Here is a 15,787-nt window from a genome sequence, read left to right as displayed (position 1 = left end):
CTTTAATCCAAATTGAGTGTTTATTTTTTTTGTGATACTGTGTACGTTTTTGAAGAAAGTCCAATTTGTTTTGGGTTTGTTACAATGACAATGAGGCAAAGCCATCGGAAGTGGTGCCACGGTTCCAGAGAAATAAATGGGCAGCACATCAATAGCGAGGTCGACCAAGTCGAAAGATTATTTAAACAGAGTGTAGCATTTATGCTAGCCTCGGGAGATCATCTAGATGGTCAAGTTTGCTTTTCACAATTATATTTCCTCCGAGGAGAAAAGCTTTTCTGTTTATATCTTAATATTATTATTTGGTCAAATTAATAGAAACTGTATCAATTGAGCAGTAGATTCCTTAATTTTAGCAATTGCCGTTTAAAATGTTGCCCTGTTGCGCTCCTTGTTTGTCACAAACTGAAACCCCTCCCCGGAGCACTGATTGGTCCGAGCGTTTTTTTATTTTCTGGGAGAGGCTTTCAATGTGCTCCAGGCAAGACCGGTCAGAGATCAGGATGGTCTCACGAGGCTAACTTTATGTGTGAATTGGACACACACTCACATACTTACTCCCTGACTCACCGACTCACTGACTCACACACTCACTCACAATAGTCCTCCCTTAAGTGTGCGTAAGCCAACGTATGGTGTGTCTCCCTGCAGGTTGCTAGACCCCGTCACCAGCACAGAGATCGCCAACTACCCAATCTACAAGATCCTGTTCTGCGTGCGTGGCCACGACGGCACCACGGAGAGCGACTGCTTCGCCTTCACCGAGAGCCACTTCAACTCTGAGATCTTCAGGATCCACGTCTTCCGCTGCCAGATCCCAGAGGCGGTGAGCTCCAAGTGTTGATTTCTAGGAACGAGCGTCCGGTACTTAAAGTCCGATACCGCACACACACTCTCCTGGAGGAAGCGGAACGCTGAAAGTATGCGCGGAATGAATGACAACCTGCCTGCTGTTCAGACGGTGAACAACAGGGGGAGAAAGAGCTGCATTTACAGGACTTTATGTATGCACAGACACACTCACACACACACTGACACCCACACAGACACACACACATATATACACACGCGAGCGCCGCACACACACGCGCACACACGCCCCCCTTGATCTGCACATTGGACCTACACTGCGATCTATTGTCAACATCCCGACCATCTATCTGGGAGAAACTGTGTGTCTCGGATTCCTCTCTAAATCATGACAGTCACGCTCCTCACCAAACTCTAACCTAAAAAAAGAGCAACACAAAACCTATTCAGTGCTCAGCCTCTGAAGCCCTGCGTTCTGCACCCGAGGGGGCATTACTTCCTTCTACTTTCTGCTTCAATTTGTTTTACACAAAAGACCACAGAACATGTCTTATCTCCCAAACACATTTCGAATCAATTTGCCTTCTCACATCGCCTTCTTCTTAAAATGCCAGTTTTATTTTCATCCGGAATTCAGGGACGGTCGTGGCATCACGTCAGACCAGGTCTCCCGCATGATCTGCTGGGAGGTTAAATGCGGTTAAGATGAACTATCATTACTAAATAGGTCATTGGTCAATAAGGGATCCTTCTCCCTTGGCAGTGTTTGACTGGCTTCATAGGAGCTGTTTACTGTAACCAGTATGATGAGGATCCCCCCCCCCACACATGAGTCACATGGTGATCCGATCTTGCTGTGAAGTGCGTACATCTGGCATTGAATTCGCACTCTCCTTCGATCCTTCTCTTGAATAGTGTGTTGGCCAGAGCTCTCTGACGCCAGTGGTAACTGGACTCATGGTCCAAGCCATCCAGCAATAGTTATCGTTGACATGAATCAATAAGATGGGAACACCGTACTTGATCCTCCTTGTAATCAGTGGTCGCCGGCGCCTTATCCCTTTTGGACTCGGTCTACCAAAGATAAAACAGACCCCGAGGATCAGAACAACAATTCCATTGTTCTCTTCGTGAAAATTACTGTTTCTGATTCCTTTTTTTAAATCGATTTTATTTAGTTTTAGTAGGGCGTCTGTCCCATCCCCCAACCCCCCCTCTCCCAATTCATCACTCATCTTCCATCTCCCTCAGTCACGCCCCCACACACACACATACCCCCCTCTAACTGCTCTTCCATCTCCCTCATTCAGTCCCCCCCTCCCCACACACACACACACACACACACACACACACACACACACACACACACACACACCCCATGTAGCTCCACTTACATTTCCCGCTCAAGAATACAAAGGCATTGTGTAGGATGACTCAGAAAACGAGTCACCCCCCCCAAAAGAAACAGAAAAGGGAGAACACTGAAAGTTATTGAAAACAGCCATTCCCCCACCCTCTGTTCTTGGGGGTTGAAATGGCTTTGGGACCCCCTGCGATCTCATGTAGAAATCTGTTTCAGCGGGCCAGCTGTGTCTTGCTGCAGCCTGCTTTTGATTTGCTGTCTTTTGACGCACACACAACGACACACCAAAGGAAACGACAAGTAAATGACAACGCGAGTTAAAACAACAGTCTGTTTTCTTGATGGGAGTTGCCTCGGAGAATCGGGCTCTCCGCACAGCACCGTTTGGTCTGCAAAGTGCCATGTTCCCTTTTGCAGATCCATAGAACCCTGTTCACTCTGTCCAGAACCTTGTTCTCTGTGTATAACAATGTGGTCTGGGCAGAACCATATCTGGTCTGTGTTGGCAGTAAGCATTCCGTATCAGAAGAAATCATGCTTTATTCTTCCAGATCCATCGAAGTGAGTACGGATAACTTCTGGAAAATAACTTGCTGAGTTCTAGATGTTTGGTCAAAGCCCTGTGGTCATTCACTCATATTCCATATTTAATCACATCACATTGAATCTCCTGGCGTGAATAATGTTATGTCTGTGTTTACCCCTGCAGGTGTTTTGACCAGGTGTACATATGATCAGCATTGTTGACATGAGTTTTAATATAGAGTGTCTGTGTGTGTCCCATCCCCCAACCACAGGTGAGCCGGATACTGTACAGCTTCGCCACCGCTTTCCGACGGTCAGCCAAGAAGGCCATGATGTCATCGCAGCAGGCCCCGCCCCTCACACCTGAAGGGGACCTGTTCACCTTCACGGTCAGCCTGGAGATCAGGGAGGACGATGGCAAGGGCACCTTCAGGTGGGACACACACACGCACACACACACACACACACACGCGCACGCACGCACGCACGCACGCACGCACGCACGCACGCACGCACGCGCGCGCACGCACGCACACGCGCGCGCGCAAACTGTATACACACGTACACACACACACGAAATGTATACACACTTACATATACACACACTGTATGATCTGCTGCACGTCATTCATATGTGACACTCATAACTTGATAATAACACGGCTGTTTGTTAAAGGGTTTAGTAATCACCTGCTCACCTGCGTTCTATGCCAATTTGAGTTGAAGTGCACAAAGTAAAACCTTGACTTAATTATTCAATTCCTTCTGTCTGGTATCGCTAAAAAGCGATGTCTGGAATGTGCACTACATGGTATAAATAATCCCTTTCAGACCTTTCATTTTGCCCTCCTGACCCCTTAAACACGCACGCGCACGCGCACAGACTGTCTGTGTGATGTTGTTCTGGTGAGAAAGAACATGTGCGTCATGAGAGAGAGAGATGTATGGAGAGAGAGAGAGAGAGAGAGATGTATAGAGAGAGAGATGTATAGAGAGAGAGAGAGATGTATAGAGAGAGAGAGAGATGTATGTAGAGAGAGAGAGAGAGAGAGAGGGAGAGAGAAAGGAAGAGATTTTAAAAATAACTCCAAAGCAACCCTTTTTTTTTCATTTTTCCATAGAGGCGCTGACATGTACTTCCTCTCGTTTATCAACTCCTTTATGATCCCTCCTTCGCTTTCGTGACTAAGACATCTTCATCACCGCCGTCATCATCACACACACGTGGAGTCAAACCTCTTACATTGTTCTCCCATCCTTGTTTTAGGAAGGACGAAATGTAAAATACCTGTTACCGTATTTTTGGAAATTAATGCAGCATTTTCTTTAAGACACAGGAGAGGTAAAATGGGGTTGTGCGTTTTCAAAATGCCACAAATAAACAGCTCTGTTGTATAGACATATAATTTAAGCATCTTATAATGCATCTTTGCCAGCAACCCAAATACTGTACTAACATGTAACAGCTAGAAAGCGTACCGAAATAGTTTGAATATCACAATGTTCCTTGGTGGTCTACTGATGGTTGAGTAAGCGTCCGTGGGTAACAGAAAATAATGCATGTTCAAGCTTGAGGATAACCCTGAACCTTTTGATGGATTTAAAAAACAAGGTGTCTTTCCTTTTTGCAAGCTATTCAAATAGACAAAGAGGCTTTGAATTGTCGTCTACGGACGATGAGCCCATTGTGGAAAACGGTCTTCCTTTTTTTTTTTGTCTGTTATGAAGTGATGGCAATATTTATTTATTTTCTTTTTCTTTTGCTCTCCAACCTCTAACGTTAATGGGCGTATGGGCTTTTCATTGGACGGCATTAGGAACTTATCTGTCGAACGCATATCACTGAAATAATTTTTAAGCCATTTTCTTTGGCCAAACGTACATATAAGCGGCTCCAGAAATTAAGTTGCAGCTGCAATTTTGGCTGTAAAATCGGGATACAAATTAGTTATATTTGTTCATTAGGTAGGTATTCAAATCTTAATTCAATATTCCGATTTTTGTTTTGGTTTTATGAAAAAAAAAGTAAAGACAAATAATATTTTGTTCACAAAATATTTATGTCTTTGCATATTTGGACTGCGGGAAGACGGCTAGGTTACATTTCTTCTGTATATCCCAGTGATAAGAAAACATATCACTGAACAAGGGGTATGGGCGCTAGACTTCCGAGAACGCGTCACATCGACCATTAGTTTTGGATATTAAAAAATTATTCACATATTTCAGTGTCAATTTGACAGCTGCCGTCCAGTGTGCTGATACGCAATCCATTACCCCCCAGCCATCAGGGCTTTAATCGTTTTAGAAGGGTTTTAATAATGACCGTATTTAGCAGCTATTTCAATGTTCAAAAGAGTCCTAAAGACACCATAAACCTCTACCTATTAATAATAACGTACTGGTTATTTAGTGATCTATTCATTTAAACATGAATAGATCACGTAAAGATGTTTTCCTTCTTATGGCGATCCATCCCCCTCAATAGCGGCTGTGTGACCGGGTAAATAGCACTATACCTGCTGTGGAATTGTTGTAAAACTTTGCACAATGTTCAAACAGCTTCCACTTCCTTTGTGATGATTGGAAGTCGGGCCTACTTTCATATTGTGTGTTCGGAAACTTTTAGGCTAAATTGAAGCTCTGCCGTAACCAAGTCAAACTCACACTGATGAGTGGATCCCATAACCATTGACCGGATATGTTGTTTTTGCTATTTGTTTGGCTACTTAAGAAAATGTTCCTTCCTTTTTCTCCACCCAGCCAATATTCAGATATGCATTTGGAAATCTGATTAATACTCAGAGCTGGAAATTATGTAATCGGGCCAGCCCTAAATATATTTAAGCACCCCCTCCGCTCTTTATACGCCTGAGCTAAAGTGTCCATTCACAACAAATTATAAGATTCCGATTATTAGTTCTTTTAAGTTTTCTCTGAGGACTCTGGGGATGGTTGTTTCCTCTCCTTCATCCTAATTTCCAACACACCCCCCGATTTGATTTTACTGATACTCACTGATGATCGAGAGCCAAGGAAAGGAAAGAACATCAGTCTGTTGTTATTTCAGTGACTGTGTGTTTTTCACGTGGTGATAACCCTTTACGACCTAGTCTGCTTCCCTGGATTGTCGTTAGATTGCTGCTTTGTATTGTTTGGTTCGGTCACTTCCGCGAGTCCTCAGACCACTCAGCTTGTTTGTAAATATTCTATGTTCTGATATTCTTTGAGTATTTTTAGCCTGCACACACTTCCTTCCTGTTGGTTCTTGATTATTTCTGTGTGCAGGAAGGCATGTTTCACATGCCATGTCATAAAAAAAAAGAGGGAAACGTTGTTATCTGTGTTGGCACGTTTTCCTTGATGGTTTTGCACTGTCAGCCGGATTTGAAATGCATCTAGGACCCCAGTTACTTAGTTCTCCAAGTAAATGACAAGAAGTTAGCAGATATAAAAATAACCTTCAGGAGAATAATATTTGAAAAGCTAGTGTGAGTCATTTGTAGTCATCTGTCTATATCCGTGGGTACCATGGAGATATATATATATATATATATATATATATATATATATATATATATATATATATATATATATATTAGGGATGTGAAGAATGTGTCGACTCAACGGTCGATTCTCGACTCGTGCTCTAAACGACTCTAAAAATAGAAATCGATTAATCGTTTTTTTTTTAAACTTTTTTACCCATTTCTGCTTTCAAAATAACCAATTAAAAATTATCAAAATACAATAAATCCTTCTCTTTTTTTCCAAATGGGAGACGTAGCTGTGTTGTTTTTCTAACGGTCACTTCTGTTCTGCTACACCGCTACGTCTCCCAAGAGCGATCTCTTCCTTTGTCCTTTCATGACAATGGCATCTTCACTTAAAAGTCCGGTGTGGGATAGTTTCATGAAGATTGATGACAGAACAGTTCAGTGTAAATTATGCCTCATTTTGCGTACCATTCATCCACAACCGTGATGTTGAATCACCTGGCAAGGAGGCATCCCAAGCCTTCCAGCCAGCAAGGCAGCATCGCAAACTTTACGGTGAGATCCTGTGATAGCCGCCGGGCTGAAAGAATCAGCGGGTTGCTAGCTAAGATGATAGCCGGAGATATGCTGCCCATGAGCGTAGTAGAGGGGACTGGGTTACGCAATCTGATTTCATTTCTCGAGCCAACCTACACAGTGCCATGTCGCCAAACGATGACTGTGAGGCTGGAGAAAATGTAGCCTACCGCGAAGCAGCAGCCTCCCTCCGCGAGATCCTGTCCTCAGCTGACAAAGTTGCTATCACCACTGATGCCTGGACAGCTTTGACGACTGAGTCGTACGTGAATTTTCGTTTACAAATATTTATTTAAAAACGAAAATATCTGTTTTAGTGGGTGTAGCCTCTGTTAAATTAAATGGTTTTATGTCCGACTTAAACAATTTCGTTGCAAATAGGAGGCGCGCATCATCAACTGCCGTTCCTAATTAAAACAACGCTGACACATTTTGCCTATTGGGAATTTACAGGTTCACAATCCTGCTCTTTGATATTTTGTTTATCATCATTTTTATATCAACTTAACTTCATAAAAAAAATGCATTATTGGTGTGCTCCTGATAGCAACTTTTGAAATAGGACGGGTGGGCCAACTGGGCCGCTGTCTTAAAGGAATGCGCAGATCCTTTGAGCTCTGCAACTGCTGCAGCCTCGGGCCGAAAAAAAGAGAAGAAATCGATCGATTTTTCGATTTATGCCTCCTACACGTCGACTCACAGAAAACGAGTCGTTTAACATCCCTAATATATATATATATGTATAAACCAACACATCATTTGAAAAGTAGGTGATTAGTTCTCTTACAAACTATATTATACAGCACAATATACAAAAACGAAAGGATATTGCAATGGCACATCTTCTAAATACAGGCTTATCTGGCATTCAAACAAAGGAACTGGTTTCCTTAACTTCTGAAAGATTTCATTCAGATGAACGTGGTTCTTTGTGTGTAACTATTATGAACACCATATGTTCATAACTATCCATCATTCACCCATACTACGTCATGAATCTTCTTCCTGCGTAAGAAAATGGATAAAACGTATCTTAACGTGTCGTGTCCCATGTTTTTCTCCGTCGTCATCCAGTGCCGTTGCTAAGGACAAAGACAAGCAAAGCTTCAAGCTGCGAGCCGGGATGGACAAGAAGATAGTGATCTATGTCCAGCAGACGTCAAACAAAGAGCTGGCCATAGAACGGTACAGAACACGCACACAAAAACACGTATATCCACAAGCATGTATTGGTATATAACCAGCAACTGGACTCAATAAAGGATTAATTTGAGCTGTTTTGGATTAGATCGGTTCTGTTATAATCGATCATGACTGGGACATGTTATCTGTAGTAAGTTATTTTATAAATTGGTAAGGATATTGCCAAGTAAACAAATGCTTAATTGAGTAATAACTTGACAATTGCGATCACACAATAGAGCAAACTTTCATATTAGTGGCCGAGGGCCGAGGTTTGTGTGTGTGTGTGTGTGTGTGTATGTGTGTGTTTGTCATCTTACTTTAAAGCTTGCAGCTGATGGGTTCCTGGCACATGGTGCCTTGCATTGGCTCATGCTGGTCCAAACCAGGCCCCCCCTGACCGAGTGATGCTGACACTGATGCTTTCACTTCTGTAACTAAAAGCACCATTTGGCATGAATGGATGGGTAGATACATCGATAGCTCATTCATAACATAACAAGGATGGATAGCTGGGCGGACCAATTGCTGAACGGATATATGCAGGGATTGATAGACGGATAGATGGATTGATTGATGGAAAGTTTGGATATAAATAGATTGATATGTAGCTAAATATGATCTATCAATGGGTGGATGGATAATGTCATTTTATGGTACTCTATGTAGCGGCCATAATGTCCAGGTGTCCTTAAGCAAGGCATCTAAAACCCCGACCCTGGCTGATCCTGACAGGCTGACTGCGGCAGTTCTGTCTTGTCTGTGTGTGTTTGCGTCCATCATTGTGCTTGAAGTAGAAAAGTGTGAACCCAGTCCGAGTCCCACGCCGCCTCTATGTCCATTTTTGTGTCTTCATCATTGCTGAACGGTTTGGGAAAAGTTCTAAGGGGAAGGTTTGTAAGCCCGGCATAAAGGTGGGAGACGAAACGATAAGCGGCATCCGTATCCTACAGTGCCTGGTGGGACCCACACACACACACACACACACACACACACACACACACACACACACACACACACACACACACACACACACACACACACACACACACACACACACACACACACACACACACACACACACTGGACCTCCTCCGTCCGTCTGACCGTCTTCTTCGCGGTCTACTCTTGAGTGTCCTGGGATTAGGGCCCCGGGGTTGGCGTGTGGTGTGCGGCGGGAGTCACCTCATTTTCCACTCTCACACTCTTGACGTGTGTACATTCCATCACCTCCTGCTCAGCCTCCGGGTTACGGCGAGGCCCCCAGCAACCAGCCAGAGGATGGGGACGGGATCACGATGGCAGGGGTGTTATGGTTAATGTCCCGTCCCGGGGCTGTCCAGGAAGCTGTTGGTTTAATATATGCCTGGCTTTTGCACAACTGGTTTTACTCTCTCTCAAGGGTTAGGGTTAGGCAGATTTATACTTCTGTTTCTTGTTCCTGCCTCTGCTCCCCATTTAGCTTACTGTGTGTGTGTGTGTGTGTGTGTGTGTGTGTGTGTGTGTGTGTGTGTGTGTGTGTGTGTGTGTGTGTGTGTGTGTGTGTGTGTGTGTGTGTGTGTGTGTGTGTGTGTGTGTGTGTGTGTGTGTGTCAGGTGCTTTGGCCTACTGCTCAGCCCAGGGAAGAACGTGAAGAACAGCGACATGCACCTGCTGGACCTGGTGGGTGATTGTGTGTCCTTGTTTCTGTGTCTCTCTGTCTGTGTTTGTGTGTGTTTATTTATCTGCTTGTGTCTGCTGGCAATGTTATGTGTGTGTGTGTGTGTGTGTGTGTGTGTGTTGTGCATGCCTCTGTTTGTTTCTGCCCTCGCCGGCCATGTGGCGCATGCCTGTGGGTGTTTACATCTGCAGTGCCCTCTGTATAAGGTTGTGTTTGTCTGAACATCCTCTGCCTCTCACCCTCCCCAACCCCCGACCAGGAGTCCATGGGCAAGAGCTCAGACGGGAAGTCGTACATCATCACAGGAAGCTGGCACCCCAACACTCCTCAATTTCAGGCCGTGAACGAAGAAACGCCTAAAGGTACGTCGCCGGTCTCGCCGTCGGGGCTGACTTATGCAGTCTGTTCACCCTCAGCACGTTTGCAACATTTAACCGACCGCGATTTAGCTCGTGATTTAACACAACAAGCTCTCGTGTTTTAATGGTTTGAAGGAATGGCATCGTTTGCGGGGGAAATGGCGGGAGGGCCTTCTGTTACCAGGGTTACGTTGCGTTAAGGGTGGAGAGGAAGTTATGCGAAGGGCCTCTCCTTGTATTAAATACCCAAGTGGTTTGGCGGTGGGATTTTTATAACCATTATACATCAATTTGAATAATTCTAAACAGAAGTGATGGCCGCAGTTAAAAGATGACATTGCAAAGGTTTATACCGAAATCTGCTTCTACATTAAACACATCAATTTTGAGCAACAAAAGAAAAATTGTGGGCCACTTATGTATAAAGTCAGCTGGCCTCGATGTCTGCCTCAATCATTTTTTTAATGTACATGATTTTCACTGCATTGTTAAAAAAAAGTTGTGGGAATCCCCTGGACTAAGGCTGGCTTGATAGAGACCAGACCAGCTACTATTGGTTCCATACAGCACTAGCATGAGCTATCTGGCTTATAGAGGCAGGCAGCCTGCTGTGCTCAAAGTAAACAACTGCAGCGAGGCAGAAGTCCTCGGGTATCTGTTGATGTTTCATTTCCATGTGATTGCAGATATTCACTGGCCTTTCATTGCCTCGTAGTTTAGCTTACCTAAGTTCTTGCGAAATGTGTCATCTCCGGTTTGCCTTTGAAGATCTAACAACCACCCCCTCGCAGGATTTCGTAGATATTTGTGTGTAATTGTTGTGGCCAAAAATGTGGGGTGGAATTTGCTCAGATTTTTGTGTAAAATGTGCACCAAAGTTGCAGGAATGAGTGAAAAAAACAGAAATGCATGTGATTTCACAATAAACATTCATTAATCAGTCAAATATATGCTGACAAATATTTTGTCCATGGACGGAGTCAGCTCCTATGTATCGAGGTACACATGCCTTTCTAAGCTTATAGCATCGAGTCGCAATGTGTACAATTTCAACCAGTCATGCTGGGTTGATCCTGAATGTATCATGTTTTTATCTGACAGATAAGTTCATGTACATGACGACGGCGGTGGACCTGGTGATCACGGAGGTGGAGGAGCCCGTCCGCTTCCTGCTGGAGAACAGGGTCCGGGTCTGTTCCCCCAACGACCGCCTCTACTGGCCCTTCAGCAAGCGCAGCTACACCGAGACCTTCTATCTCAAACTACGACAGGTACATAGACCTTCTATGCCAAACTACGTCAGCTACACGGAGACTTTCTCAAACTACGATAGGGACACGGAGCGCTATGTTGAACTACACATTCAAAAGTGAAAAATGTGAGGAGCCATTACTGTCATTTCCAACCAGTGAAGAACCAACATGTGGTTGAGGCTTTTCAACTTCCACAGGGGATATCTAAACTTCGATTGATGAGAAAGGTTGTCTTATTGTTCCATTTCCCTTAACATAACTCATGCATTCTGTTAAACCACTACAATGTGCTGTAGCCTCACCCCATCTGACTCGTTTTCCTGTGGTTTCAGATGGAGCGCAAGGAGCGCAAGAGCCCGGCCAGCGACACGCTGTACGAGGTGCTCAGCTTGGAGAGCGAGGCAGAGCGGGAGCGGAGGAAGACCACGGCCAGCCCCGGGGCCCTCACCACAGGGCCCGGGGGTTCCTCCCCGCCTGAGGACGAGGAGGAGGAAGGTGATTCACAACTGTGGAGTGTCGGGGGGTTTAGGGAAGGTTGGGGGGGATTGAAGAGGGAGGGGGGGATTGAAGAGGGAGGGGGAGGAAGGGACTGGGTGGTTCCAGAAGGGGGCATCTTTCTAAGGGATGCCTGCAGGTAAGCTGCACACACCAACAAGTCTTCACCCACTTCAATACTTCGTCAATGACAGATTTTCAGTTTCTCCAGTTTTTCATCGGCTGCTATGATTGCGCTCAACCTTATTTGTAAGATAAATGTAAAGATAAATGCGTCGGCTAACTGTTTACATGGTAATACATAGACGGAAAAGAAAAATAGATGGTTATTAGTATTAAAATGTCCCTTATGTTTGTTTACAGTCTCGAAATGTGGGATGTTTATTTATTCATCTGGCTTGTAACGGGAGTTTCTTCGAAGCGTTTTACATTCCCGCCTTTTTAAAGCGTAGATGATGGTAAAATAATCTGGGGAAATATGGGTTGGGTTCCCAGAGGAAATGTTTTTAATGTTTTTCGGAAATGTTATTAACTGGCGCTTAAATTATCCAGAAGATCCGATCCACTATCTGTGGGCTGGGTTGGTTGATAGAGTCGGTCTGTCTTGTGTACGTCTCCAAGTGCCTGCTCATCCTCAACGCCACATTCTCCCCTGCGTCTCCCAGATAACGATGAGCCACTGCTCAGCGGCTCAGGAGACGTTTCCAAAGAGTGCGCCGAGAAGATCCTGGAGACCTGGGGGGACTTGCTCTCCAAATGGTGAGCATCTCTCTCTCCCTCTGTGTCCCTTTCCCTCTCTCTCCGTCTTTGTCTCGGTCTCTCTCGCTCTGTCTCTGTCTCTGAAAGTCATTGAGTGAATGACTTCATTCTTTGTGTGTGGCACAGGAAGGAAAGAGTTACTGATAAGTAGCTCATTAAGATGGCTTTCCTGTGTCATTGCTTCAATTGTTCTTAATCAAAAGCTTGTGAGGAACTCAATTAAAATGGCTGGGATTTAATTAGCATAAGCTTCAAGCTGCTTTGCTGTGAAGTTGGCATGAGCACATTTGGAGTCCACCCACCACCTAGTTAAGAGAAACACAAGTATTTAATGATATCTTGACTGTAACACTCCGATGCACACATGAATATAAAACGACAAAATTAATCTATTTACTTGTACATGTGCTGTCTTGACAGTGATAGAAAAACACTGTTAAGACAAGTCCCAATCTTCCATTTAAGGATGATAAAACTTGTAATTGATGGGCAAGAAAGTCTTTTTACAAGGAATAATTTTAATATTTCTAACGAGTTGTGGTCCAAGATTATCGAGGAAGCGACAAGGATCTGCGATAGTTGGCATCAACAGGGTATAAAAAAAACAATTGACGCAGATGAAGTTGTGTACCCAAAACAAACAACAGACTCGTGACGTGTGGCTAAACGTCCTTAAAGCAAGCACACACTGCTTTCAGAGTCAGTCAGTCGTTGAAAGGCAACATTACAATTCAAACTGCTGGTCTCAATGTCTTATTAGACAACACTGCCTAGTATTCCGTTACTCAATCACATGTGGTCCTTTTTCCACTGAAGAAAGTAACCATAGAGGGTAGTCCCTGGAAGATTGACTAACACAAGTGTTTCAGAAACCTATTTTTTGGACGGGAATGAGCCTTCACAGAATAATTGTGTTGAAGGTGTCATGTATCTGACTCGGGGAGATCAGACCTAGGGGTCAAGATCAAGTGAGAGCTAACACATTGATATCAGCTGCTGAATGAATTATGAAATGAAAAGGACCCAAACCAGTGGGCTTGGGGAGTCCTGGCTTAAGACCTACAAATAACAAGGCTTTCCAAATATCCTCTGTGTATGAGAGAGAGAGGGGGAGGGAAAGGGAGAGTGAGAGAGAGAAAGGAGGAGGCAGTGGGGGAGAGGGCGAGGGAGGGAGGGAAAGAGAGGGGGAGGGAGAGGGGGAGATATATCTTGCCCCTGGGGGTGAGGCCTGGCCTTACTTTATTTGACACGCACGCGCACACGCACGGGCGCACACACTTTTCACAGTATGCCTTGTTTCGGTGCTTAGTCTTAGCAGAAAATGCCATGGATTGCATAATCCGAGGGTTGGAACAAATAAACAGTGAGAGAGAATGAATTAACAGAGGGGGAAAAAGTGAGACAGTCATGGTGGATTCAGGGAGCTTGTTGTCATCTCTCATCATGTGCTAGTGGGTACGTAGGTACAGCCATGCCTCCGAGCTTCCTTCCCTGTGTCTGTCGGTGTGTGTGTGTGTGTGTGTGTGTGTGTGTGTGTGTGTGTGTGTGTTTGTATGTGTGTGTTTGTGTACGTGTGCATGTGAACTTTATCTTTGTAGAGCCGTCTCTTTGGTGCCCTACCGGAGGGGTAGTGCAGAGAGAGGGAGAGACCACATGCACTTTATACGGTTTTTACTTCCATTAACCTTCAGTCCCCATATTTGCTACGTTTTCAAACTAGTCCGCCAAGTAAATAGCTTATTGACCCCCATGGAAGAGGGATTTCTAACCTGCGCCCACTCCACACGGTAGCTCCTCACTGGAGATTCACTTGTTTTTCCTCCTGAGAATGTCCTGCTTCAGCACTTTCTCTTCTTCTGGGACAAATGCACCATCTGCATTTATAATATGCAAAACGTACAAAACAGATAATGGCCTAGTCTAGTTAATCTGTCCTGTACTACTGTCGCTCCAGTTGCTAGCTTTTCTAAAGGTCTAGTGGTATTGCTCCACCTCAGTCGTATCACACTTTCAAGACATTGAATAATGACAATCTTTCATTCTCTCATGTTGATTAGTCTCCTGTTTCTTTCCTGACCGCCATCGATCCATCCCTCCATACATCTTCCCTCCATCATCCAACCATCCATCCCTCAACCATTTAATCATCCAACCATCATCCCTCCCTCCCTCCCTCCATCCATCCATCCATCCATCCATCCATATAATCATTTTTACCATACCCCCCCCCCCCCCCCCCCCCCCTGTGGTCCAGGCATCTCAACCTATCGGTACGTCCCAGACAGCTGCCTGCGCTGGTGCGCAGCGGCGTTCCAGAGGCCCTGCGAGGAGAGGTCTGGCAGCTCCTGGCGGGTTGCCATAACAACGACCACCAGGTGGAAGAGTACCGAACCCTCATCACCAAGGTAAGAGGGCTATACCTGCCTCCAACGTACAAAACGGGCGGTAGATGTTTGTGTGTGTAGTTGTGTTTTACCCCCATTGTTTCAGTTCTCTGTTCAGGGGGTCCGAATTTCCACACGCTTTAATGACCCACGTATTCACACAAGGGATTTGAGTCCGGTTTTAATAACGGAAGGAATATCAAAACAAGTTGAAAAATAAGAAATGTATTTTTATGAGCCTTCAGGGAGGGCGGGGTGAATATCCTGTGACCCTGTGCTCTGCACTTTAATCTCATGGGGCAGAAAGGGCACAATGTGTCTTTGATGATCAATTGATTCTTTGAGAAGCCCTTGCTTTACTTGATTCACTTTGGGGGGTGTGTGTGTTTGTGTGTGTGTGTGTGTGTGTGTGTGTGTGTGTCCTATCTCTGTTCATGGAGTACCACCGTGTCTGGGGCTTGCTCTCCTCTGGTTATATAAAGTCAACGTCTCGCGGCTCACCGGGTCCCAGGTGGTGACAAGATGTCGCCCTCACGACCCCCCCCCCCATCTTACCCATGAACACACACACACACACACACACACACACACACACACACACACACACACACACACACACACACACACACACACACACACACACACACACACACACACACACACACACCGGCTTAAAAGCATCCTCGCTGTACATCGGAGTTAATACAAAGGTAATATTGTTCTCCCACTTCCCGAAAACATGATCGGTTTGTGTTGGAAAAACCTCTGCTGCTGCTGCTGTCCTCATTTGAGGACAATTACCCAGGAAGTTGCCTATGGGAAGGCAGACGCAGAGGCAGCAGCAGCAGCAGAAGTTGGCTATGGGAGCGCAGAGCAAGTAAAGCAGTACTGGCTGGCCGAGGCCGGCGTGGGGATATCAGAATA

General features: G+C 45.0%; 1 protein-coding gene across 4 annotated transcripts in view; it reads left to right on the top strand.

The window, feature by feature from the left end:
• Positions 1-15,787, top strand: part of rabgap1 (RAB GTPase activating protein 1) — a 73,934-nt gene that overhangs the window by 15,494 nt on the left and 42,653 nt on the right. For 3 of the 4 annotated variants that reach the window (XM_030353266.1, XM_030353267.1, XM_030353269.1), the window contains 9 exons: positions 652-826; positions 2,971-3,131; positions 7,846-7,956; positions 9,549-9,615; positions 9,873-9,975; positions 11,074-11,243; positions 11,558-11,720; positions 12,386-12,479; positions 14,734-14,884. In XM_030353266.1, the coding sequence (XP_030209126.1) occupies positions 652-826; positions 2,971-3,131; positions 7,846-7,956; positions 9,549-9,615; positions 9,873-9,975; positions 11,074-11,243; positions 11,558-11,720; positions 12,386-12,479; positions 14,734-14,884 (1,195 nt within the window). Of the gene's footprint in view, positions 1-651; positions 827-2,970; positions 3,132-7,845; positions 7,957-9,548; positions 9,616-9,872; positions 9,976-11,073; positions 11,244-11,557; positions 11,721-12,385; positions 12,480-14,733; positions 14,885-15,787 lie in introns of those variants that run through there. The other variant, XM_030353270.1, reaches the window with a different exon arrangement.

The sequence above is a fragment of the Gadus morhua genome, chromosome 4, assembly GCF_902167405.1.
Source record: "Gadus morhua chromosome 4, gadMor3.0, whole genome shotgun sequence".
Classification (NCBI taxonomy): domain Eukaryota; kingdom Metazoa; phylum Chordata; class Actinopteri; order Gadiformes; family Gadidae; genus Gadus; species Gadus morhua.
This window is presented reverse-complemented; position numbering and strand designations above follow the sequence as displayed.